The 24,314-nt window shown below is 37.0% G+C and overlaps 1 protein-coding gene across 1 annotated transcript; it reads right to left on the reverse strand.

The window, feature by feature from the left end:
- Nucleotides 1–1,054: 1,054 nt before the first annotated feature.
- On the reverse strand, nt 1,055–2,951 carry Smim30 (small integral membrane protein 30). The gene is made up of 3 exons (XM_045159906.1): nt 2,891–2,951; nt 2,323–2,417; nt 1,055–1,866 (listed from the first exon to the last, which is right to left on the reverse strand). Exon 3 carries the CDS (start codon nt 1,840–1,842, stop codon nt 1,663–1,665), a length of 180 nt encoding a protein of 59 aa, XP_045015841.1. The 5' UTR covers nt 1,843–1,866; nt 2,323–2,417; nt 2,891–2,951; the 3' UTR covers nt 1,055–1,662.
- Between the last annotated feature and the right edge of the window lie 21,363 nt (nt 2,952–24,314).

The following is a 24,314-nucleotide window of genomic DNA, read 5'->3' on the forward strand; positions in this document are numbered from 1 at the left end:
CTGTGGTATTGTTTTGAACTTCCTGAAAGGCTGTAATTTAAAATGTACTTTATGATTGATTACCTTTCCCAGTGGTAAAGGACAGGGAAGAAATAGGCTTTCCTAAATCATCTTTTGCACAACATGGATTGCTGTGTGGGAGATAACAACCATTGTTCTATGGCCTGTATCATTTCCTTCTTTTTCTCTTATAAGCACAACCAAGTTCTATTAACTATACAGTATATAACTGCCAATTCACCCAAATAAACCCCATTCAGTTTCTATCTTTGTAAACTAAATAACCATCATAACTTTTACCCTTTATCAAGTCTCTCACATAAGCCAGGTCAGGAAAAATTGCACTGTAAACAGGATTTTACTTTCTCTGACCTGTTTTCTAATGGAAATTGAGGTTTTTAATGCTAGCTGTAATGAAATTCAGAGATAATGCACTTTTTTTGGGGGGGGGAGGAAATCTGACTAGCTAATTACAGTGTAACCATAAATAAAATTTGATTTACTTAAGACTACTTTATGCTGGCCTAATCTTTAGAATCAAATAAGTCCTCGAGGGATCAACCATTGCTAAAAATGCATCTGCAGGACACACTTCTACAGTTATGTAACTAGCAGAGGGACCTGGGAAATCTAAGTTTTGTCTGGAATAGAAGAGCATAAAACAATTTCTCAGTTCTTACCCTTCAAAGTAGCCTTCTTGAACCAATAATGGCACACAAATTATCTTGGGCTCTAACATGCAGGTTCGGATCAAAATACCTGCAAGGCACCTGAGAGTGTGCATGGCTAATAAAACCTAAGGTAAATTTTGTTGGTTTCAGGTCTCTTTAAGTAGGTGAAAGAAGGTATGCCCATTTGGCTGGTGTGAAGACCAGTATAGGTCATTATAGTTTTCTTCTGTGTCTGTGGCCTCTCTTGTCTCAGTGTGGCCAAACTTTTCACCAGTTGTGTCTCTGCAAATTAGTAATCATTTAAGGTCCTCTTGCACTTTGCCTACATAAAGGTCTAAACATGGATTAAAAACAGTCCAAAAGAAATAGAAAACACACATTAATTTATATCATAATGGGTTTATATTTAATATAGAACTTCTCACCATGGGGATGTTACTCAATAGTGTTAAAATTATTTTTTCATTATACATTGAATCTTTTCTACATTTAAGTTTAGGTACATTAAGCACATTTTTCTAAACTTTTTTTCCTCAGACAAAAAAATTTTAGTATTTGATACCTAAATATCATATTTACTTGGAAGATAAAACAAAAACCTCTAAAAAAACAAAAATGTAGAAAAAGACTACCCAAGATTTTGGGAGGCAGTGATTATAACTGAACAATGCTGACTTATTCTTTGTATTCCATATGCTTTGAGGATTCTGAAAGTATAAAATAGTACTTATGCAAATTTAAGCCATTTTACTAATTTCACCCTCTTTCTAAGTAACAAACACCATGTGGACGCTGCACTTTTTTAGTGAACTATTTGTTTTAAAATAATCATTTTCCCCTCATTTACCAAATACCCATTTGTTCCTATTTTATGTGAAACAACTACTAATGTTTCTTGGAATTTCAGAGATCAAATCTCAGGTTTAGCTTCAACAGCACAACAGTTTTCAGAGGGCTGCGGTGCAGTCTGATTCAGAAGAGCCCTTCAAAGTCACATCTGTCCATTTCTCTTTCTTGCATATACCCCCAAACAAGCACAAATGCCTGTAATGCTGAGAACCACACCTAACAAGAGGGCGATTGCATCTCCAGCTTCTACTGCTTCCACAGCAGGCAGAACCAAAAGCAGTGAAATAAGGACTAAGAACAACTGTGTTGAAACTGAGGTCATGATGATCTTGAGTGTTGAAGTTTCCTAGAAATTAAAGATGAAAACAAAAAGAAGCTGTTAAAAAATTCCTACCTTCTTCAACAATATGAATGCAGATAGATCAGTCCATGCAAGTTTTAAACTTTGGGTTTGTGAATCATTTCAGATCCAAGTCATTTTACTCAAGAACAAAACAAACAAAAAAAACAATCAGGGAAGTTATGTGTACCTAAAGACAGCAATTTGAGGTTAATCTCATGACAACACCCTAGACCCAGCAATTCTTCCACAGCAATGTCATCTCCACATGCATCAACCAAACTAAAATGGAACTGCAGTACATCATTAAAAGCAGGCAGAAAAATGTACAGGCACTTGTAAACTTTAGCACGTAAAAATTACATTCTCTCAGTGTCTCTCTTATCTAGGAAATAAAGAAAATCTGGCTAAAGTCAAACAATAAAGAACTCTGTTAAGTGGTGAGGAATTAATAGGACTTACCAAAGCAATCGTACATGTAAAATTGTATCTGATTTGAAAATAATCCCTTTCTGGAGCTCCGGACGCTGAGGCTAAGAGGTTTCATGCGACACCACCTATTAGGGTGGAGAGAAAATATTTTAAAGTTATTAGTATTTTGGAGAGCGAGCGGGAGTCAGTGGAGAGCAGAGAGGTTTGGGGGAGAAATGGGTAGATTTCCAGCAGGGAGACGTGGACTTAAAGTTAGTCCTCTTACACAGAAAGCTAACATAAGATAAGAAGCAAATTAATTCCAAGGCATGATACGAAGATTTGAAAAAATAATTCTGAGCCGGGAGTCGTAGCACAATCCTTTTACCCCAGCACTGGGGAGGCAGAGGTAGGAGGATTGCTGTGAGTTTGAGGCCACACTAAGACTACATAGTGAATTCCAGGTTAGCCTGGGCTACAGTGAGACCCTATCTCGAAACAAAATAATAATGATAATAATAATTAGTCTTCATTTGGCCCAGTAGGGTGCAAATTTATCGCGTTTGTACAAATATACTGGGCAACTGAAGGATCCTCTGGAGCGGAGCTCCAATCTTACCTTCCAGGAAGCAGCCATTACTGAAATGGCGAGGAGGGCGGCGACTTTGGACTACATTTCCCAGAATCCCGCCGCCCACTCCCGTCATGCAACGGCGCACTCGCTTGTTAGAGGCGGAGGCCTGATCTTCAAGCTCCTGCAGCAGGCGGGGAAGCCGTTTGCGGAGTTTTCCTTCTCAGCTGTCTTGTTTTATTGTTAGGTATAATGTCTTGCCCCTAAGAATATAGAAATGATAGCACATGGTTCCCACCTCTCTTCAAGTTTTGTGATGCACCATTATCTTTTGTTTTTGTTTTTTCGAGGTAGGGTTTTGCTCTAGCCCAGGCTGACCTGGAATTAGTCTCAGGGTGGCCTCGAACTCACGGCGTTCCTCCTACCTCTGCCTCCCAAGTGCTGGCATTAAAGGCGTGGGCCACTAGGCCCGGCCCATTATCTTTTTTGCTACTTTTAGATGAAGAGGTAACTGGGGAGATGGCCTCCGAGTTCAGCCATCTGTTTGGAATGTGTTCATGTAGGGAGCTTCCAACATTCCTGCAGCGGGAAAATTCCTGCATTACCTTCCAAATGTGCCTAGTGACACTTGCTCATTTTTAATCAGGTAGAGAAACATGCACATTTAATAAGACATTTTGGGAAGTACTTAGTCATTTGTGGTGCAAAACAAAGTTTTAAACCCGATTAGGCTGATTTCTGATTATTATTTTTTTTCCCTCAAACGTGCGTTTCAACAATGATGCCTTACCGATGTTGTTTTTGTCAGAACTCCACGCCCCAAGCTCCCCTAAATATTTTTAAGATGTCAAAATAGTACTTTTAAACTGTAATCTAAGTCACTTGCATAGCTAGGCATTATTCCATTCTGAAAAGCTCTTGAAACCTAATATTTGTGACGTCCTTACTGAATCATTTCAGCCATGTAATTCTCCTATTTAGAGACTTGGCAATTTATTTGTCACCTTCTTCTTTTATGTTCATTATGCACATCGTGAGAGTAAGAGAGGTGATGCCACTTGCACTGTCTGAAAAGAGTACAGATACTTGATAAATTCAGTTATACATATGCATGTGTTTGTGTATAAAATTGATAGTCAGCATGTACTTTTGCGTTAACTGGATTCTTTCTTACACATCCATAGTCTTTCTAGAGTCACAGCAAAGATTTATACTCCTGGTTCCTAATGTATCTCAGAGGTGCTCAGTAATGTAGGCCAGCCATAATTATTTGTTAGATAAAAATCCCTCCAAAGTTTTACAAGAGATCAAAAGGTGGCAAATAAACCAAATAAAGTGATCTGGCAAATTATCAGTATTGTTTCCCTAAACTTGGCTATTTTTCAAGTTCTGTCCAATTGCTTTGGTCTTATGCTACATTTGGTTTTATGTCTTCCTCACCAATTTGTTTATGGAATAGAAAATAATTTTATGACTACCCAAGTATTGTTTTATATTACTATGTGATATTTGGGATATTTTATTCCCCCCTATATAATAATTTCAGTTGGCTAAAGTCTTTCCACTGAAGTTAGTTTTATTACACATTCTCCCCACCAAGATTGTCAACAGTTGTTGGTTAGTTTTTACATGTGAAGAGTGTATAGATGACAATATGCTTAGTTTTTCAGTTGTAGTTTGATCAATTAATGGTTTGGCATATCTGTAAAAAAGTGGCAGACATTTGTGCAGGATGCTCTGGTCTCAAATACTTTTAAAGAAAAATTCCTTAAAATTTCCCAAGTACATCTTACCCCTACCAGGCAAGTTAAAACAGTTCTTTTTTGCGCATCCCTTTAAGTCAGATTGTACTCAAGTTCTCAGTTTTCTCTTCTTCTTACCTTAATTAGTCATTTAAAAAAATATGGTAAGTTATTCCTTTGCTCAAAACTGTCCACTTGTCAAGACACCTCCCTGAACCTTCTGGCCTCTACCTACCTCTGCATCCTTCTGTATCTGCCTCTCCATCCTCTACATACCTTTCCAGTACCATCTTGTCACTCACCCATTTTTTCCATTAGTCACAACATTTTGCTGTTTCTTAAACTTTCTTATTTTGTTTTTTCCTTCGATTTGCTATTACTGTTTTCTCTGCCAGTGATGCTTTTCCCAAAGTCATAGTTGCTCCTAATATTACTCAGGCCTCAGGCCTTTATTCAAACATCACCTCCTCTGATTATCTCATCAAAAAAATAATAAAAATTAAAATTAAAAAAATAAAAAAAGAAAGAGAAAAAGAAATAAGAAAAGAAAAAATAAGCCCAAACTCTCCCTTTATATTTTGTATATTTGTTAATGCAGATAATCAAATATGCTAAAGTAAAAATGAGATGAAGCTCAAATACATTCCTGTCTTGTTCACTAACTGGAGTTCTCAACTACAAGAACAGTGACTCTTATGGTAAATACTTAGTAAGTATTTTTGTGAATAAATGAATAAGGCTAGCATAAGCCTAGCCTGTGATTAATATTTAATTACTATTAACTTACTATTCATAGCAGAAACTATTAGTAGGACGTTCTGAGGTTAGTTTAAATCTTCATTCAAAACTTGAGTATTTCATTATCTTTTGCACAACATTATTGTTCACAGGCCTTATATCTATGGACATATAAGATACAGTATTATCTAAAACAGCAATGTAACTTTGTTCAGCTTCCTGAACATAGTGCTTCCTGCTTACTTCCTCTGGCGAGGCTATTGACAACCAATGTTGATTGAGACCAAAAATTGAGACTACAGTAACATTCAAGGTGATGGAATCCATAATTTAGTTTTTCAAGTCAAGAAAATCTAAGCTAACACCACTTTAGCTACAATCAAGATCACTGGCAGCCAAGATAGAGACAAAGCATGCTGCTTTAGCCACTCATCTGTGCTGTGGAGAGCAAATTTTCCCATCAGTTGTTACCAAGAAACGGTTTCAAAGAAGAAATGAGAAGGGTTTCCTGCATTTTATAACCATTAGAAATGAGTCACCGTTATGCTCTGAAGGCAGCTCCAGGATCCATCCAAGAAGGCAGGATATTCTGACATGAGGACTTGGCAGTGACTGGTGGGTGTCAGGGAATTCATCAAACTCAGACTTCCTCATTAGCAACTTCACCAAGCCAAGTGAGTGGAAACATTCCACTGACATTTCACAATTAAAAACGTCAAATTGGGAGCTAGTCAGCACTTCTCATCAATAATGGATATTTGTTCCTGAGAATGTTGAGTTAGGCTAACTAATCATTATGGAAACAGGATGGGATGAATGACATCATACAGAAGTGTGCAGTTGGAAAGAAAAATAAAATAAACAAAAAATCCCCATTATCTGCTGAGAATGAACATCTCTTATGCTACTATTTTACAGAGGTGTTGGGAGAACTGTAAAAGATGATTTCTGACATGGCTGCAGGCACCTTGGAGAGCCAATGGGAGATACAGTTCTGATGCACACCAGTGAACCACAGTTATGTGGGAATAAATACCACACATAAACCTTGTTTCTCAAGGGAGGAAGGGGAACTTCACCACAGATATTACAGATTCAAATTTGCCTATGTTGGTGGACTTTTGGGAGTTGGTTGAGAATACCTATATGGGACAAATTTACAGCTGTAAAGGGGAGGGATTATGAAGCTTTTCAGCTATGTTAATGATCTCATGGATTATGTAAACCACAATTCACTTCAGCTACTTATTAACTCTACAAACCCAACAAATTATCTAACTGCTTATGTTATATGTTTTACTGACATGTGATTTTTATTTATACAACTTTCAGAGACGTGGGTAGCTGGTTGAGTAATCGTTAAGTGACACACAAGGAAATTTAGTCAGGATTAGTTAGAAAATGTGAAATGAACAAATACTATGGAACAAAAATGGATTTGATAATTGAAATGTTTCATGTTATATGAGGTGTACCACTCAGCTTTTAATTAAGTACCCAATGCAGCTAACTGTATACAGAAAAAAAAAAAAAAAGGTTTATTTGGCTCCCAGTTTTATAAGTACAAGGACATAGAGCTGACTTTTCCTAAATTCCGGTGGAGTCCTTATTTCTTGGTTGTGTAACTTGTTAGCACTGGAGACCACATGTGTAAGAGTTTATATTGCTAAACAGGAAGTCAGAGAAAGAGATTAGGGGCCCACATTCCATTGCAAGGGCATGCTCCCAATAACCCAAGGAATTCCCACAGGTCTCACCTTCCTAAGTTTTCACTTCCTCCCAGGAGCACACATGGGCCCAAGCCTTTAATTACAGTGCAGCCTTGAGATATAAGACATATTTAAGCCATAACATAGCATGGGGTAAGATTGAGTGATAGACATTTATACCTAATAAACTCTTAAATATGAGTAGTATACAGTGGAATCAATTCTACCCATTAACATATATGAACCCCTTTACTCCTTAGATAATTCTATGATATTATTATCTTCTGTTACAGATGAGACAACAGAGGCATAGTTAAGCAATTTGTCCAAGATCATACTACTAATAGGTGATAGTATCAGGATATTCATGAATCCAGGAAGGCTGACAAAAATTGACACATATTTTAAATCATTGTCCATCTGCTACTATGTGAAAAATGTCTACAGGATCAATGTCATTTTAATTTGCTTTATGATAAGATGCTACATTGTTATAGTGATTAACTCATTCAGGTATCATCTCTGCTATGAAGCCTTGGTTAACTGAGTGATAAAATTCTAGTATTGGGGCTGGCGGGATGGCTTAGCAGTTAAGATGTTTGCCTGCAAAGCCAAAGGACCCACGTAAGCCAGATGCACAAGGGGACACATGTGTCTGGAGTTCCTTTGCAGTGGCTGGAGGCATTGGTGCGCCCATTCTCTCTCTCTCCCTCCTTCTCTGCCTAATAAATAAATAAAATTAGATATTAAAAAATCTAGTATTTACATAATTTATCCATTTATTTTGAGGGAGATTTAATAAATATGCATTGAAATGATGTTTTAAAATTAAAGTATGTTTAATCTAGCTTCAGATGCACACATATACAAATATTATGGATTGAGATGTATTACTTAATCGTATCTATCATGAAATCCTTATATAATAAAAATATTCAAAAAAAGTTATAAAGGTACTTTGAAATGGCTCAGCGGGTAAGAGCTTGGAGAGGGCCTGATTTTCCCTGAGTTCAACTCCAGTACCCACATAAACAGCTGGCTGTGGCCATGCATGCCTATAAACCTAATCAGACAGGAGAATTGCTGGATCTTACTGGTCAGCTAGTCAGGGTGGATAAAGTTGAAGACCTTTTGAAAATATTTGCTAGAGCTTAAACTGGTCACTGCAAAAATGTGTGGTAGTTGTGAAGAATTTAGGGCTGGAGAGATGGCTTAGTGTTTAATGCATTTGCCTGTGAAGCCAAAGGATCCAGGTTCAAGTCCCCAGGACCCAGGTAAGCTAGCTGCACAAAGGACACATGCATCTGGAGTTTGTTTGCAGTGGCTAGAGGTCCTGGTGTGTCCATTCTCCCTCTGCCTGTCTCTCTTCTATCTCTCTCTGCTTGCAAATAAATAAATAAAATTTATATTAAAAAGAAGTTAATGTGCACAGCTTGCAAGTAAGTATTAAGTCTTCAGTATAGACCAGGTGCTCATTATGATTAAGAGCTGGTAACCATGGAGACAGACAGCAAGAAATTTATAAAATTAAAAACATACCAGAAAAAATGCAAATAGCATAGGAGAGTGAATCATGCCCCAACCAGTCCTAGCTTGATTTAAAAACATATATTTTTAAAAAATTTATTTGAGAGAGGGAAAGATACAGAGTGAGCAAGAGAAAGAGAAAGAGAAAGAGAGAGAGAGAGAGAGAGAGAGAGAGAGAGAGAGAGAGAGAGAAGGGTGTGCTAGGGCTTCTAGCCACTGCAAATGAACTCCAGATGCATGAGCCACCTTATACAGGTAGGTCCTGGGGAATCAAACCAAGGTCTTTTGCCTTTATAGGCAAGCATCTTAAGTGCTAAGCCATCTCCCCAGCCCCCTTATCTTGTTTTTTCTTAAATCTAAAGACCTGTAAAATTTCTCACTCATTTTTGAGACACTGTATGTTCACTTTGTGCATCTCATCTTATTCAGTTGACCCTGTGCTTCATGTAGCACCAATTCAGACATGTTGGGTTAGTCACTGGAAACTTGAATGAGTACCAGAATCTTTTATGTGTACATTTATTGCAAAATTTCAGTTGACATATTGTAAGTGATTGGTCACTTTTAGCCTCAAATTTATTTCTTTGGCTAAGCTATATAGATGGTCCACTTAGAGAATTTTATTGTATAAACATAAATTTCTGTGTTATGGAACGATTTATCTAACAAAATGCTGAGCTGTAGAGTAACAAAGTTTATTCTTGCTTCTTGATGTGTTGGTAAATCTATTCCCCAAGAGGATTGTCATAACTAACTACTTGATTGTAGGTGTCTTAAAGTAGTGCTATTTGAATTTAAAATGCTCAGAAGTCTAACAATTATGAAATAAAATCTTACTTTCTGGAAAAATAGCTTTACTTAAGGATGCTATCAGATCTTCCATTTCAAGGAAAACTTTTTATTTTAAAGGTGGGATAGTGAAGTGTAAGAAAATGATTGTAACTGGTTCAAGTGAGAAAAAAGTCTCAAACAACACTATTAACAGTTTTATTTGTTTGTGGTTTGGATTCATCTTTATACAATCTAACTTCTCACGTCTCAGGAGAGTTAAAATAAGAAGTTGCCCTCAATCTGACACAGAGAATTATGCCTTTGTGATGATGCCTGTCAACATTGTTGAATATGCTCAAGAGAATTGGTGTACTGTGCAAGAACAGAGATGCAGTCCTTTCATTTACTCACCAAAACCCTTAAAAGAATGCCCTATCTACCTTTTGGTCACCAGGTGTTAAAAGAATTCTATAGAGACAGTAGAGGCTATAGGAAGAATGACAGAGTTGATTTAAGTTATCCACATTGGTCCTGGAAGACTGTCCTTAAAGTGTGTTCTACAACTCATAGTTGCATGGGGAGTTTATTTTAAAAATATGGATTTCAAAATTTTTAAAGTCATTCCTTAGGTTCTATCTTTAAACTTTTGTCACTGGAGAAAAATCACTTTACTAGGAGACCATTTAGGCATGGAGATCCAGTGGCAACTGAATGATGTTCTTGAATTTAAGTACCTATAAATGATTGGTAAGACCCAATTAGAATTGACCATCTTGTTCTGAGGAACACCTTAACCATTGCCACTGAAGAAGAAAACATGATTACTTCATACTATTGGTATACATGTAAAATGACATTTTTTTCTGACTTCCTTCATTCTTATGTTTTTCTCCTTAATGATTTACTTTATTTTATATATGTATGAAGCCATTCCAATGCTTTCCATTATTAGAAATGTAGCAGCATCTAATTCCTTGTCACTCAGAGACCCTCTAAGTAACAAGATGGGCAAAATCATCTGTGAAAATTTGCAATGTTTGTCTGGGTATTGTGGTACATGCCTATTATCCTAGCACTAGGAAAACTGAGATCAGCCTGGGCAAAATAGCAAGAGCTTATCTAAAAAAAAAAAAAAAAAAAAAAAAAGAAAGGAAGAAAGACAAAATGTAGCAATGCAGTCATAGACATTGTATGGCTGTTCCTAACAACAAATGAATAAGGAAAAAATATTAATTGCACCTCAATAAAGGCAATTAGAGAGCTGTCATGTTGCAGTCTCCCAATGCACATGTTTCTTGTGACAGTGTTAGCCAAGGATTGAATTTAGAATGCCTTGGGCCTATCTTCAGTAAGCATTTCTCTCTTGGTAGGTTCTTGGAAGGAGCCTGACAACCTGGAGTGTCTGCATTCTAAACTGCTGGATAAGAGCCCATCCATATGCTTTGGAACTGAGATCACCAAGTAGCAAGATACTTATCCTATTATGAAAATCAAGTAGCTCTAACGATTAGTTCTTGTTTCACAGCTAGAGGTAAACAAAGTGGGCTTGGACCCAGGGTCTTACTTCTTAAAGGCATGCTACTTTATCATGTAGTCCCTACTCATGCCATAACCACATAGTGGCATTAGACAAATACTCATTGAATAAGTAGCTTTTAACAAAAATTAAAAAGAAAGACTATAACATTGTAGTGAACAAAAGCCCAGTTTGAATCAACACATGTGATGTAGTCCCTACAGCATTTCCTCTTGGATAGAATTCCACAAGGTATAACTCCAAGGGAGAAAGGGACTATCTGGACAGAAGTGAACCATAAAAGGCAGAGAAAACTAAATCTGAAAACCACAGAATCAGGGTGGTCAATGTCAGGACCAGAACTGGGTCACCCCCCACAGTGAGTACTTGGTAAGGGAGACTGTTAAGGTCCCCAAAACAATGTAGCCCATTGTCAAAGAATTGGTTACTTGCCAGAGTTGAAAGTTAAAACTCAGTTGCTAAAGACACCTCAGGATGCAGTCACAGGACATCAAGAGACCACATTGGATCTCAGAAGGAAGCCAGTTCCTTTCTGATTAGCCTTCACAGGAAGTAAAGCTAGGAAGTGCTATGGTAATTATGGGGGATAATGGTCACCCACAGCTTGAATAGGCAGGAGAGCCTAAAGACTATGGAACCAACCTGTGGAGGAAGCAGCACATACCTGTACAATAGTGGCACACAACCTCTGTGGGTAAGCAACTATTCTCTGATTAGATATGAGGCCCACTCAGTGGGAGAGAATGCATATCTGATACAAGAAACCAAGTCAGAATCCTATGGACAGAAAACTCATAGGCTCCAGAGAGAAGTCCCCATTGCTCCTTGGATAAGAAGAGTGATGTAGCAGACAGCTTCAGGGTGTTGAGGTGAATATTCAAACCGGGCACACTTATGGAACAAAGGTATTTATTTGAAGCTTACGGATCCAGGGGAAGTTTCATAATGGCAGCAGAAGTTGGTCTTCTCTTACAGGACTGAGCAGAGAGAAAAGCCACAAGCCAAAACCCAAAAGGCATGTCACACAGCAAACTTAGGAATTCCAGGCAAAGCTCAGGCATTTTGCATACCTTTAGACTGGAATTCCAAATCCACCTCCACACCTTAGGGCTAAAGTCCTTCAGCCAGGTGGCCACAGATCTAAATTACAAACTTTAATAAAATCCTAGATGTGTTGGAGACCATCCATTCAAACTACCAAAAGTGGGAATATACATTAAAAACTCCCCCAATAGCTATTCATATCCCCTTTAATCCAAGCTGCTCTCACACTTGGTTGGAGAATCTGTTTTATTTTACAGATAGTGGAAAATACTGTGGAGATTCAAGAGAGTGATGGTACTTGTGATTCTAGTACTGGGGAGACTGATGCTGGAGGAAGGTGTGTTAGATTTGAAGTTAGCCTGGATACATTAGCAATACTTGTGTCACAAAACGAAACATATAAACAAATACAACAAGAAACAAAATGGGCTGTAGAGATAGTTGGCAGTTAAGGCACTTGTCTGTGAAGCATAAGGATCCAGGTTCAATTCCCCAGTACCCACATAAGCCAGATGCACAAGGTGGTGGATGTTTTCTGTTTACTCCAGTGCTGTGGATGGAACTCAGGACTTTGTACATGCTAGGCAAATACCCTACCATTGAGCTATCCCTTAGTCCTATCTTTATTTCAAACCAGAAGAAAAAGCAGACATATTTTTTTCTATTTTGAAGAAAAAATTTTTTTATGAATGCAAATATATGATATATTGTTAATATTGTTCATATTTTATCATAAGCCTATGTAATATAATAATTTAATAAGCCATCTTGGCTAAAATAAATAGATAAAAATAGATATTTTGTATTTTATTAGACTAGTAAAGGTTGACAATCTGATGAGCAAGATAGAAGCTGAATCAAGTTTTTGAATGCAGTATGTCCTAAAAATGTATTTCTTATAGTTTGCCTATGAAATGTTTTTGCCATGAATCAAAATGATTTTTAACAGACATATGAATATTAAGTCATTGTACCATAGATTTCTGCATGGTTAAGTCTTATACCAAAGATGATTTTCACATCTTTTCTTAGTCTAAGTTTTAAAGTGTGTTTCTTTAGGAAGTGAGGTTCTTTGATTTAATTTCTGAATGATTAAATCTTTTAAACATTGAAGTTCATATTATGCTTGACTTTTGAACATGTGAGCACCAAAATATGTATGATGTAAATATCTGGAAGTATGTGACACCAATTATCACATCAATCTAGGTGCAAAGCTACTCAGGGAAACAAAATCAGAACGAAGAGAAAGTCAAAAGTTAAATATGAACCCAATGTTGCACTTTATAAAATGTTTATTATTTTGTAAAGGAAATACTCAATTACCAGTAGGAATAAAAGATCATGGTGACTACATGTTTAGAAGATAGTGGCGGAGTACACTTAGGGAAGCTAAGGACACAAGGTTTGATGACTACTGCATCACTTGAAGTATGTTTTAAGATTATTTTAAACAGTCAGCTCTGAGGTCATTTGTCTGCTTTGAGAACTAAGCTCCAATTCAGCACTAGAGGCAGGAAAGAAGCGCACCTTTGCACAATTTGGATATGTCTCTTTCCCCAGCAAGGATGGACCTTTGTTATTCAGTTATAGGGCTCCATTGTGAAATTGATAGTTTATCTGATTTCACAGAAAATTTTACATATTGTTCAACTTTGTAGAGAAACTTGCTGGTTCCCTGTGTTTCAACTCCTACTGACAGTAGTTATACTTTCCTATATCATTTTTGATTTTGTCTTAATTTAGTTGGGAGGGTTTTTTTTTTTTTTTGTATAATCTACAAAAGGTTAGGTTTGAATCAGCTAAGAAACATTAAGACCTCAGGCAGGTGGAGGGACTAATATAATTTCTATTCCGCAGAATGCTGCTACCAAACCCCAACCAAACAACCACAAAACAAAACAAAGCACTTGCCTATGAAACCCAAGGGCCCAGGTCCTATTCTCCAGGGCCCACATAAACCAGATGTTTTAAACTTACCTACTTTAACGTAGGGTCTCACTGTAGCTGATGATGACCTGGAACTACCTCTGTAGCCTCAGACTGTGCTCAAATTCATGGTGATCTTCCTACCTCAGCCTCCTGAGTGCTGGACTTAAAGGCCTGTACCACCATGCCTGGCTTGCATTAAGCTTTAGCATAATGAATTCCTAAAACAACTCTCCATACACAGTTAAAATAGACTGGCTATGTGCATGTCCAGAGGCTCAAATGTGGGAAACAAAGCTTCATTCAGAAGTGCTACAGCCAAACCAGGCAAGCAACAGAATGATTTCAATATTCTCATTTTTTTTTCCTCACAAGCAATTACTGAACTGTGGGATAGTGAAAAGTGAGCCACATATTGATGGTGATGGATCACTGTGTAAGCTAAAATTAAGTAGGTAGGATATCTGTGTCATCTGCAGAAGTTAAGACCTGAGATGAATTTGGAAGATGAGTAAGAATTAGCCAAGTTAAAGGTAGGAATACAACAGGGAGGGTTTTCTTATAAGAAGGCAATGAATACAAAGGCCTTAAAGAGGGAGCTTGTCTATAGTTGACAGTATCAGTAAGGAGAAGGGGGATGAGAGTTCAGAAAGAAATTTGATAAAAATAATACTAATTGGTAAGCTTTTAAGACTTTATCCTAATAAAATAGAGAACCAGGCCAGGTGTGGTAGACATGCCTTTAATCCCAGAACTTGGGAGGCAGAAGTAGGAGGATCACTATGAGTTCAAGGCCACCCTGAAACTACATAATGAATTTTAGGTCAGCCTGTGCTAGAGTGATACCCTACCTCACACATAACCCCCACCCCCCCAAAAAAAAGGAGAACGGTAGACATGTCTTCAGAAAGAGAGTACCTTGACCAGATTTGCTTCTGGAAAGAAATTAGAAGGGCCACCAGAGGAATCACCCCTACCAGTGAAGCACCAAAGAAGAAATGATAGGAACTTTGAAGAAGGTGGAGATGGTTAAATTGATAGAAAGTGAATAGATGTCAGATAACTTTTTCTAGAATGATAGTTGAATGTTAGATCATTCTAATTCTTTGGATATAGGGTGATAGCATGCAAAGGTGACTCTCACTGCATATGCTTTTGACATGAGGATCTATATAGACAAGAAGTACAAAGATCCCTCCCAAAGAGTGGGTGTTATGCAGAGGTGACAGGCTTATCTCTTATGGAAGTAGATTGGTTTTAAGTGCAGAATATGGATTGAAGTACACATTAACCCATTGGCACCTGATTTTAACTGATGGACAAAAGAAAAGACCAACTGTAGAGACAGAGAAGGGGCGAGAGTAGTGGAGAAAAGAGAAGGGATTATAGTTAATTAGGAACAATGTATCATTTTATTAAAAATCAGTTGGAGATACATTTAGCATAAAATGGATATGGGTAGTGTTGTCATTCTTATCAGCAGTAGTAATTAGCTTGAAATAGAAAGGAGAGTTCCTTTCTACTATATTGTTTGAGTGTCTTCATTTGACTTCCATTTCTTTCTTAAGTCTGTCATTTATGCAAATACTTCTAGGGTTGGCTGGTTCACATTCAAACAATGGAAATAGGCCAGTTGTGGTAGCATATGCCTTTAATCCTAGCACTTGGGAAGCAGACGTGGAGGATTGCTGTGAGTTCAAGGACAGCCTGAGTCTACATAATGAATTCCAGGTCAGTCTTGGCTAGATTGAGACCTTATAGCAAAAACAAAATAAAACAAAAACACTTGAAAACAATATATTTCCTATTTAGGGGAATATTACATGGTAAGGTGAATATCTGATTTTGTTTACATGCTTTGAGAAATCACTAGGAAATTGAACAGATTTTTTCAAACAGTAGAAATAACACCATCACTAAAATAGTATCTGATAGAATTCATAGCAAGAAATCATTTTTTTCCTAGGTTTAGGATATCACCATATTTTTTTTTTGCCTTTGTGATATTCACATTGTCCATTAATGTTCCTCCAAATTTCCTTTGTTAATTTGTATTTTTCCAAGGTTGAAGTTGCATAGGTGGTAGCAACTTTCTCCTTTTGCGTTTGCATTAGTTGAAGTGTCTATATTGACCACATGCTAAATGCTTGTGTAAAGATTCATGGAATATTCATTATAACCTCACATTGCTATTGGACTATCCATCTTTCATTTCATTAATTTGTTTTGCTTCATTCTTTTGCTTCTTCCTACCCAGCACATAATGAGAAATCCAGTCACTGTACACTTTATAAAGCATTCAAAAAATTTCAGTCAACTCTCCCAGTAGAAAATTTGGAAACTTTCTTTTCCTCTGGAAAACTAAAAAAATACAGTAGAATGGATAGAGATCAAATTTACTGTGTCTGAAAGGACAGGGCTCAGCTTTCTGATATCAAAATTCTGTTTTATTGAAGATATTGAATATGTGAAATTTATGTAATACTGTGTATTCAGTTTTGGAAGTTATCAGGGATATTGATACTTGTGGATGTGGAAATAGGACTGGGAATATTTGATAGTAGCAGTTTTGAGTTCCCAAATCTATAGAATAAGAATTAAGTCATTGATTTTACAGAGTCTAAAACAATATTTTACTCTGTTAGTGTCAGTTTCTTTCTCAGTACTGGGACAAAATACCTGACCAAAGGCAGCTTACAGAGGAAAGGGTTTATTTTGGCTTACAGTTTTGAGAGAAATTTCATTATGGTAGGAAAACATAGTAGTCCTGAGCAGGAAGTCTGTATTACAGCTTCATATCATCCTGGAGAAAGCAGTAAGAACACGCGGGACTGCTCTGTAACACCTCAAAGCCTGTTGCTAGTGACACATTTCCTTCAGCAACACTTCATCTCTTAAAGGGTCTATAATCTTACTGAGTAGCACCACCATCTGGGGGTTAAGTATGTAAACATATGAGTGTATGGGAGAAATTTTACTTTCAAACCACCATACTCGTACACTCAATTTTTACTAAATTGTTCCAAAATAATACTGGCATTCATATGTTCTCCAATCTATTAATGTTCTAACTATTTTTCAATGTTTCATTAAGATAAATGGAGAAATGTCACAATAATTATTCTGCACAATTTCATGATTAATATGCACATCTAATTAAAATGAATTTATTAAGCAAGTTCCCACTAAAAAATAAATTATTTTACTTTTCTTAAAAATACTTTAAAGTCTTCCTATAAAGAATATTGAGATTATTTAAAATATGGGAGCTAGTTTTATACATTGTTTTGATGTTAGTGATGATACATTTAACAACCCATCCACCTAGTAAATCTTTGATCAATTTCTTTGTGTAATTTTCCCTTTTTCTTATTTGATTGTGGGAGAAAGCTGTAGACATTTGACTTTAGAAGTGAAATGGCCTCATTTAGGAAGATACCTGAGATTTAGATACCGGTCGTCAAGATAGTATACATCAAAGAAGCTAAAAAATGGCACATTTTAAAGACCAAAACTGTTTATAATTATAAAAAAAATTGTCCTTTTGACATTGCATTTAGAAAAAAATAATCTAGGTAAGCACATTTATAAAAGTGTAAGGGCACTTTTAGTCACAAAGATCAGTATTTGTAACTGAAGCAGTGAGGTTTCTAAACATAAGTTATTACAAGGTAATTTAAAGTCCTTTACCAAAGCAATAGGAGTTGCCTAATGCAGAAATCCCTGTTAATCTTAAAATGACACCCTCTATGAGAAGAAATGCTCTGGAATTTTAGGTAGAGCTAATATGCTTGCTCATGTCTCTTGACATACTGAGCACCATACATGCCTGAGGATGGCCTACGTTGTGTGGACACGGTGCTGTCAAAACACAGCACGTCTTGTAGCTCTGTTGCAGGTCACTAGCTTGTCTCCCACTTCATGCTTCTGAGGCCTTTATTTTGTTTGTTTGTTTGATTTGCAGGGGCTCTTTAAATAGAAGAACTAGCATCTAAGAAATTTCTGACACATTGTCAATCCTCTCATGTCCTTTGATAACTCATCAAAACTATTTGTTCAGCTGAAATGCTTGCACTGTATTCCTCCTACACTGGAGAAATATTCAGCCCAGGTAATGCAGCATCCACTGGGGAAAATGCCTGCTTATTTCTTTACATGTAACTTGAAGTGTCTTCTTAAACTCTTTGCTGATCTCCCAGTGTTGATGCACCTGCATCTTTCCTATTCTAAAACCTCTTGTACTCTCCCATGTCACTCTAGGCTGTAGAGTCTTTCATGGCAGGAACTGTTTTATTCATTGCTTGGCACCATGCCTGGTCACTTCTCAAAGGACAAATATCCATATTTATCATAGTTATAGCTTCTCTTCCTGATTATTTGAGAGGTTTGATAAGCAGAGATAGGCATATCTAATGAATCACCAATTTCTACATATTTTTCATAGATGTGTCTTCTTTCCCGGCTCTCCTTACTACTCTCTACCATGTTTGCATAAACTTTCTACTGCACTATTCAACCTGCCACCAATGGAGTCCCCTTTATTGCCGGTTAGATGGCATTATTATTTGTTAATGTAAAATCAAAGATGCTCTTCCACAATTTATGGAGTTCATTTTAAGGTCCTTAGCATGTTTGAGAGCTTTGCTGATTTGGTCCTTAATTGTCTAATTTTTTTCTCTATTTTTCTCCTCTTCCAGATATGCGGGACTTATATAGTATAGTTTTTTTTTTTTTGTTTTGTGCAATGCACTGAATTTTCATGTTACAAAAAATTTCTTATCCAGTCCATTCTTTTTCAAAATATTTTAATTTATTTATTTGCAAGGAGAGAGAAGGGGGTGGTAAAAATGTGCATGCCAGGGCCTTTAGTGAATGCAACTGAACTCCAGATGCATGTGCTACTATGTGCATCTGGCTTTACATGGGTACTGGGGAATCAAACTTGAGTTGTTAGACTTTGGAGGCAAGTGCCTTAATGGCTAAACCATCTCTCCAGCCACCAGTCCATTCTTTTCTAATGAACTTGCATACATAGGCAGCATACTGCAAGACTAAGAGAAAAATGTGTTCATATCTGGGGCTCCACTAGTTACTTAAAAGTTGTGTAAGCTTGGGCCTTGGTGTTCTCATCTGTAAAGTAGGACCAATAATAGTATTTGCCTAGCAAGTATACACATGAAAGATTATGTTCACTTTATTTATTAAGACTTTGTAGTGAATTTACTTCCCTCATATAAGCACTCCATAATTTCCCACAATGAATCAAGTCTTGCTGTGTGTGCCATACTTTCTGTGGCAGATCTTTACTCTTTGGCTCACTGAAATTTACTGGAATCGAATTTCTACAGAACTTCCCCCTCACCAGAATAAGAGTCCCAAAAAGAGAAGTTTATGTTTTAGTTAGTTTCATATCTTCAGTACTAACTACATTTGCTTCTGATAAATACTTGATAAATGTTTGAAGAATCAATGACTTGTACAATGGTGAGAATCTATGCTGTAGAATCAGACAGCATTAGATATCTGCTAGTATTGTATCTACTGGTATATAACTTAAGTTCTGTTTATTTTAAAATTTTATGTGTAAATACTGATAATTCATTTTATCTCTATGATCTAGAATATAGAATTAATTTCAGTGCCTGAAACGTTATTCTTTAAAAATGAATAATTACCTTATCTTAAAGCTAAAGTTAGCTGGCAAGTTTTCTTCCTAAAGAAACATGTTCACCAAAAGAAAATATTCTTTAGTGCTTATGTTTTTCTGAAGCTAATCTCTGGTTGAATTTTCTTTACCATACCTATGGATTCATGAATGCTTGTCTTATCTGTAACACTTAGAAGATATGTCAGCAGTGTTCCTTATAGTTTTACAAGCTTCTTTATGTCTTCTTTGTATTATCATGGTATGCATCCTAAGAATAATTCTGTCTTTTTTTTTTTTTACCTTTTTACATTCTTTTTATCTTTGTCATCATTGCTCCTCTTCCAAATAGAAATGTTTGCCTGAAGGAGCAGATTAATATGCACATGTTGGTTGATGATGGGCAATGCCCAGGAGCCAGCAGTGGAAATTGGAATGCCTTACTTCTCTGAGGACCCATCTCATTTGGAGTAGAATCCCAGCCAACAGTTAATGAAAAGATTGCACTGAACACAAAGGGGAACATAAAAGAAATATAATATTTGGTCCCTTCTCTACAGGAGTTGAAAATCTATTTGGCAAGATAAAGCATGCTCACATGGAGCTGTTAAGGGCAAGTGGATAGAATGTGATTAAGGCCCCACAGTGTTCAGAGGAAGAGAAACTAGAAATTCATGTAGGTGAAGCTGAAGCTGTTGGGAATCTCATATATAAAAGTGACAGAATCTTGTAGATATTTGAATGCTTATGATGTGCCAGGCACTGTGATAAGTGACACACGTGTTCACATGTGTGCTTATGTAAATGCAAGTATGCTGGTGACTTTCACTAGTGCAATATAAATGGTTTTGGTTGGGACAGAAAAAATAGAACATAAAATTTGCTATCAACCATTTTGAAGTATTCACTTTAATACACATGAGTGTACTCACATATATAAAGGGGTACAGAATTTTTAACTTGAATAAGTGATACTTTATACCCACTACGCAGCAATTCCTCACTATCACTTCCCCATGAACATGTGTTTATTTATCTAATTCCTACATCAAACCTGTAAGGGGGTATTGGGAATATCACTTTGTCAGAAATTAAATGACAGAAAGTTCAAATAGCTCTTGTAGAACTAGTGAGACATGAATCAGGAAGGGCTGGAATAATGGTAAACCACAATTTAAGGGAGATGGTGGCAGAGTTACATTTTACTTTTTTAACTGGTGTTGGTCTTTGTGGACATTCATGGTCAGGATAGCTCTTGTCTCTCAGATGCCCCACACAGCACTTGATGCTACTCTGCTTTCAGCCATTCCTCCAAGGAGTTGGTTTCTGCTCTCTTAAGTGATGCTGAAGGAAAACAGCCACGGGGATGAGAGCATGAGGAAACTGGTGCTGCATTTCTGTGTTCACTTTGGGCATACTGTCACCCAGACTACAAAGTATCACACACTATGATTCTTTATAGTTAGAAGACATCAAATTAAGTTTTGAAATTTTGCCAGAACTGCTCTTGAGAACAAAGAAGGAGTTTGAATGTGTCTCCACTAACCAGGAGAACAGGCCTACTGAGGTGGTGGCTGCAAGGGCAAAGAGGGATCTGGAAGAGTGTTTTTTTTTTTTTTCTATATTTAGGATGTCAGGTGCATATGCAAATGCACATTTAGGTTCTAATATGAGTCCAAACACAAGTGAAGCTTTATAAATAAGATATGTTCTGACAATAGGGAAAGGATCATGTGGAGATCTACAATGTATTTTCTTAAAAGACACTAAGAGTGGTGGTGGATCTACTTGGAAGAATGAATCAGCAGAGGTAGTCATTAATTGTAGAATAATGCATTTTACTTTTCAAGTATTTATATGCACTTTTTGACTAATTTTCAAAACATTTCTTTTAAAATATTTTTATTTATTTATTTGAGAGAGAGGAAAAAGAGAGAAAGAGACAGACACACAGAAAGAGAGGGGAGAGAGAGAGAGAGAGAGAGATAAAGAGAATGGGTGCCAGGGTTTCCTGACATTGCAAGTTCCAGATACATCCACCACTTTGTGCAGTTGTGGGTTCTGGAGAATTGAACTCAGGCCATCAAATTTCTTGTAGTAGGTCTTGTCTTCATTTATAAGCAGTGTCTCGGAAAGGCAGAGTTTGCCACAAGTTACTGTGTTGATTATTGCACTACCATTTTTCAGCTGCAATCAAATCTATGGCATTTTGGTTTAGATCTTGAGGCTGGGCATCTGCAAACCAGCCCTTTGATTAATCAGCTGGCTGAATGAACTCTGTCAGTCAGGGGAACTAAGGGAGACAGTGAGCAGGGCCAGGTCGATGGAACCTATTCCTTTTTTCTTTTCTTTTCTTTTCTTTTCTTTTCTTTTCTTTTCTTTTCTTTTCTTTTCTTTTCTTTTCTTTTCTTTTCTTTTCTTTTGCTGCAGCTTTTGCCTTTTTCTGATTTTTTTCTTTTCTTTTCTTTTGCTGCAGCTTTTGCCTTTTTCTGATTTTTTTCTTTTCCTTTCTTTCTTTCTTTCTTTCTTTCTTTCTTTCTTTCTTTCTTTCTTTCTTTCTTTCTTTTTTTTTTGCTGTCTTTCCTTGCCTATGAGCATCACTCCAGTGAAATTCTTTTCTTCCTTCAACAGCAGTTTTTTTTTTTTTTTTTTTCCCCAATAGTTGCTGTGGAGGTAAGTTTAACTTTTACCAGCAATGGCAGCATCGGTAAGGTCACTTTCCCCCAACAGATGTTACAGACTCAGACTCTGGGCTGCTTCCTTCTCTGAGCTCAGGACCAACTGAGTGTCAGGTCCTCCTCAGAAGTCTGACTTTCATCTCTACCAAATTTGTGCTCAAAGTGTCTTTTAGTGATTCCCTTTGCTAGCAATGTTTGTTATTTCTTACAGTTGTTACCTTAGTGGTTTTTTTTTTTTTTTTTTTTGGTGTTTTGTAGTAGCCAAACCAGTACGTAATTAATAACTTTTGCTGAATTTAAATTTTTTACATCATTTTCTTCCTATTTAATCTATCTTACTTTTGTCTGTTGGATAGAGTCTGAAGCAATTATGTAACCATCAGTACTAGTAGACATCACCATTGTCATCACAGCCTCAGTTTATCACTTAGTAACTACATACAAGGTAGTAGAACCACATTTCTCATTCCATTCACACCAACTATCTTCTTTCCTTGCTATCAGTCTGGCTACCTGTGGGCTTGAATGGAATTTGGAGAGTCACAGGCAGCTCAATCGTGCTAGCATTGTCTATAAGCTTTATGCTAACCAAGGTTTTAGACCTGAATATCCAATACTTTTTAAATTTTGAAGCAATTCCAGAAAAGCACTCCTTTAGGGTAGGATCCTGTTTATTATCCCCCCTTCCAACTGACTTCACAAGACCATAAATAGTATCTAGTAGTGCAAGTTGGTGAGAGTATTCACTTGCTGCAAAAGACTTGGATGAGTAAAATGAATGGATAGATGAGAAGAATTTAGGGATATTAGAACAATTTCTTATATTGTGACAGATTCTGGAATTGATTTACTGAACTTGTGATCTTATTCTTTTTTTTTTTTTTTTTTTTTTTAATTTGAGAGCAACAGACACAGGGAGAAAGACAGATAGAGGGAGAGAGAGAATGGGCGCGCCAGGGCTTCCAGCCTCTGCAAACGAACTCCAGACGCATGCGCCCCCTTGTGCATCTGGCTAACGTGGGACCTGGGGAACCGAGCCTCAAACCGGGGTCCTTAGGCTTCACAGGCAAGCGCTTAACCGCTAAGCCATCTCTCCAGTCCAGTGATCTTATTCTTGATGTGTCCTACTTCCATTGGGGACTAAAGACCAAAATTAAGTGTCTGACTGTTGCCTGATAATCATTCTAGAATTAGTCAGCCTCACACTTTTTGTTCTCCTTACTATCTGTCCTCTTTGAGCTGTTGGCTGTCATGCACTTCTATTCAGAGGGACCCTCCTACAACTATGACACTATCCCTATTTAGGAACGATGCTGAACTTTCCACCTTGCTTCTCTATGGAAGCAGCCTCTCTAAGAGAGTGAGAAGTGTTTCTCTATGGAAGCAGCCTCTCTAGGAGAGTGAGAAGTGCTTCTCTATGGAAGCAGCCTCTCTAGGAGAGTGAGAAGTGCTTCTCTATGGAAGTAGCCTCTCTAGGAGACTGAGAGTAGGATTCTTTGTCAATGGGATTGTTATGTCAGCACCAGCTTCTCATGTTCTCCATGGAGGTTGGGTTAGATTTCTCTGTCTCTCTAGACCCTATCTAGAATACAGGCTCATGTTCCCTGTCAGTTCTTGGTGTTCCTCCATAAATCATGGCTAAAGCTGCTGTGTGATTTGATGTGCTTATATTTCTTTAGTCCTCATTAAATGAGCAGCCCAAGTTAAGAAAATAGACTTTGTCCCTAACTTCACCAAACACTTGTGGTTAAGTTAAAAAAAAGAAAAAAAAAAGCAAAACACCTAATTACTTTCATGCATAAATAAGCTATCTCCAAGTGTATGACAATTGAAAGAGAAATTCATTGATATACACACTTAAATTTTAACTGAACGTGAGTTAATATTATTGCCTATCAAATATGTCAAACATTATTTTGGACAAGATTTAAAAGTAATTTTATGTTTATTTTCAACTCAGTGTTGTCTCCTTCCACTTCTCCTTCATTGTCCATGCAGAAATGAAACATTCATGAGTCACATCACACATGAGTAGTTAACATCTTTCTGGTTTTGTTACCTAAAATATTGGAGAACAGTAGATTTTTTTTTGCATGAATCATAATTCTGGAAAGTCTTATATCATGTAACACAATACAACAGCATATCTTGTG

This window comes from Jaculus jaculus, chromosome 10 (assembly GCF_020740685.1).
Source record: "Jaculus jaculus isolate mJacJac1 chromosome 10, mJacJac1.mat.Y.cur, whole genome shotgun sequence".
In the NCBI taxonomy this organism is placed as follows: domain Eukaryota; kingdom Metazoa; phylum Chordata; class Mammalia; order Rodentia; family Dipodidae; genus Jaculus; species Jaculus jaculus.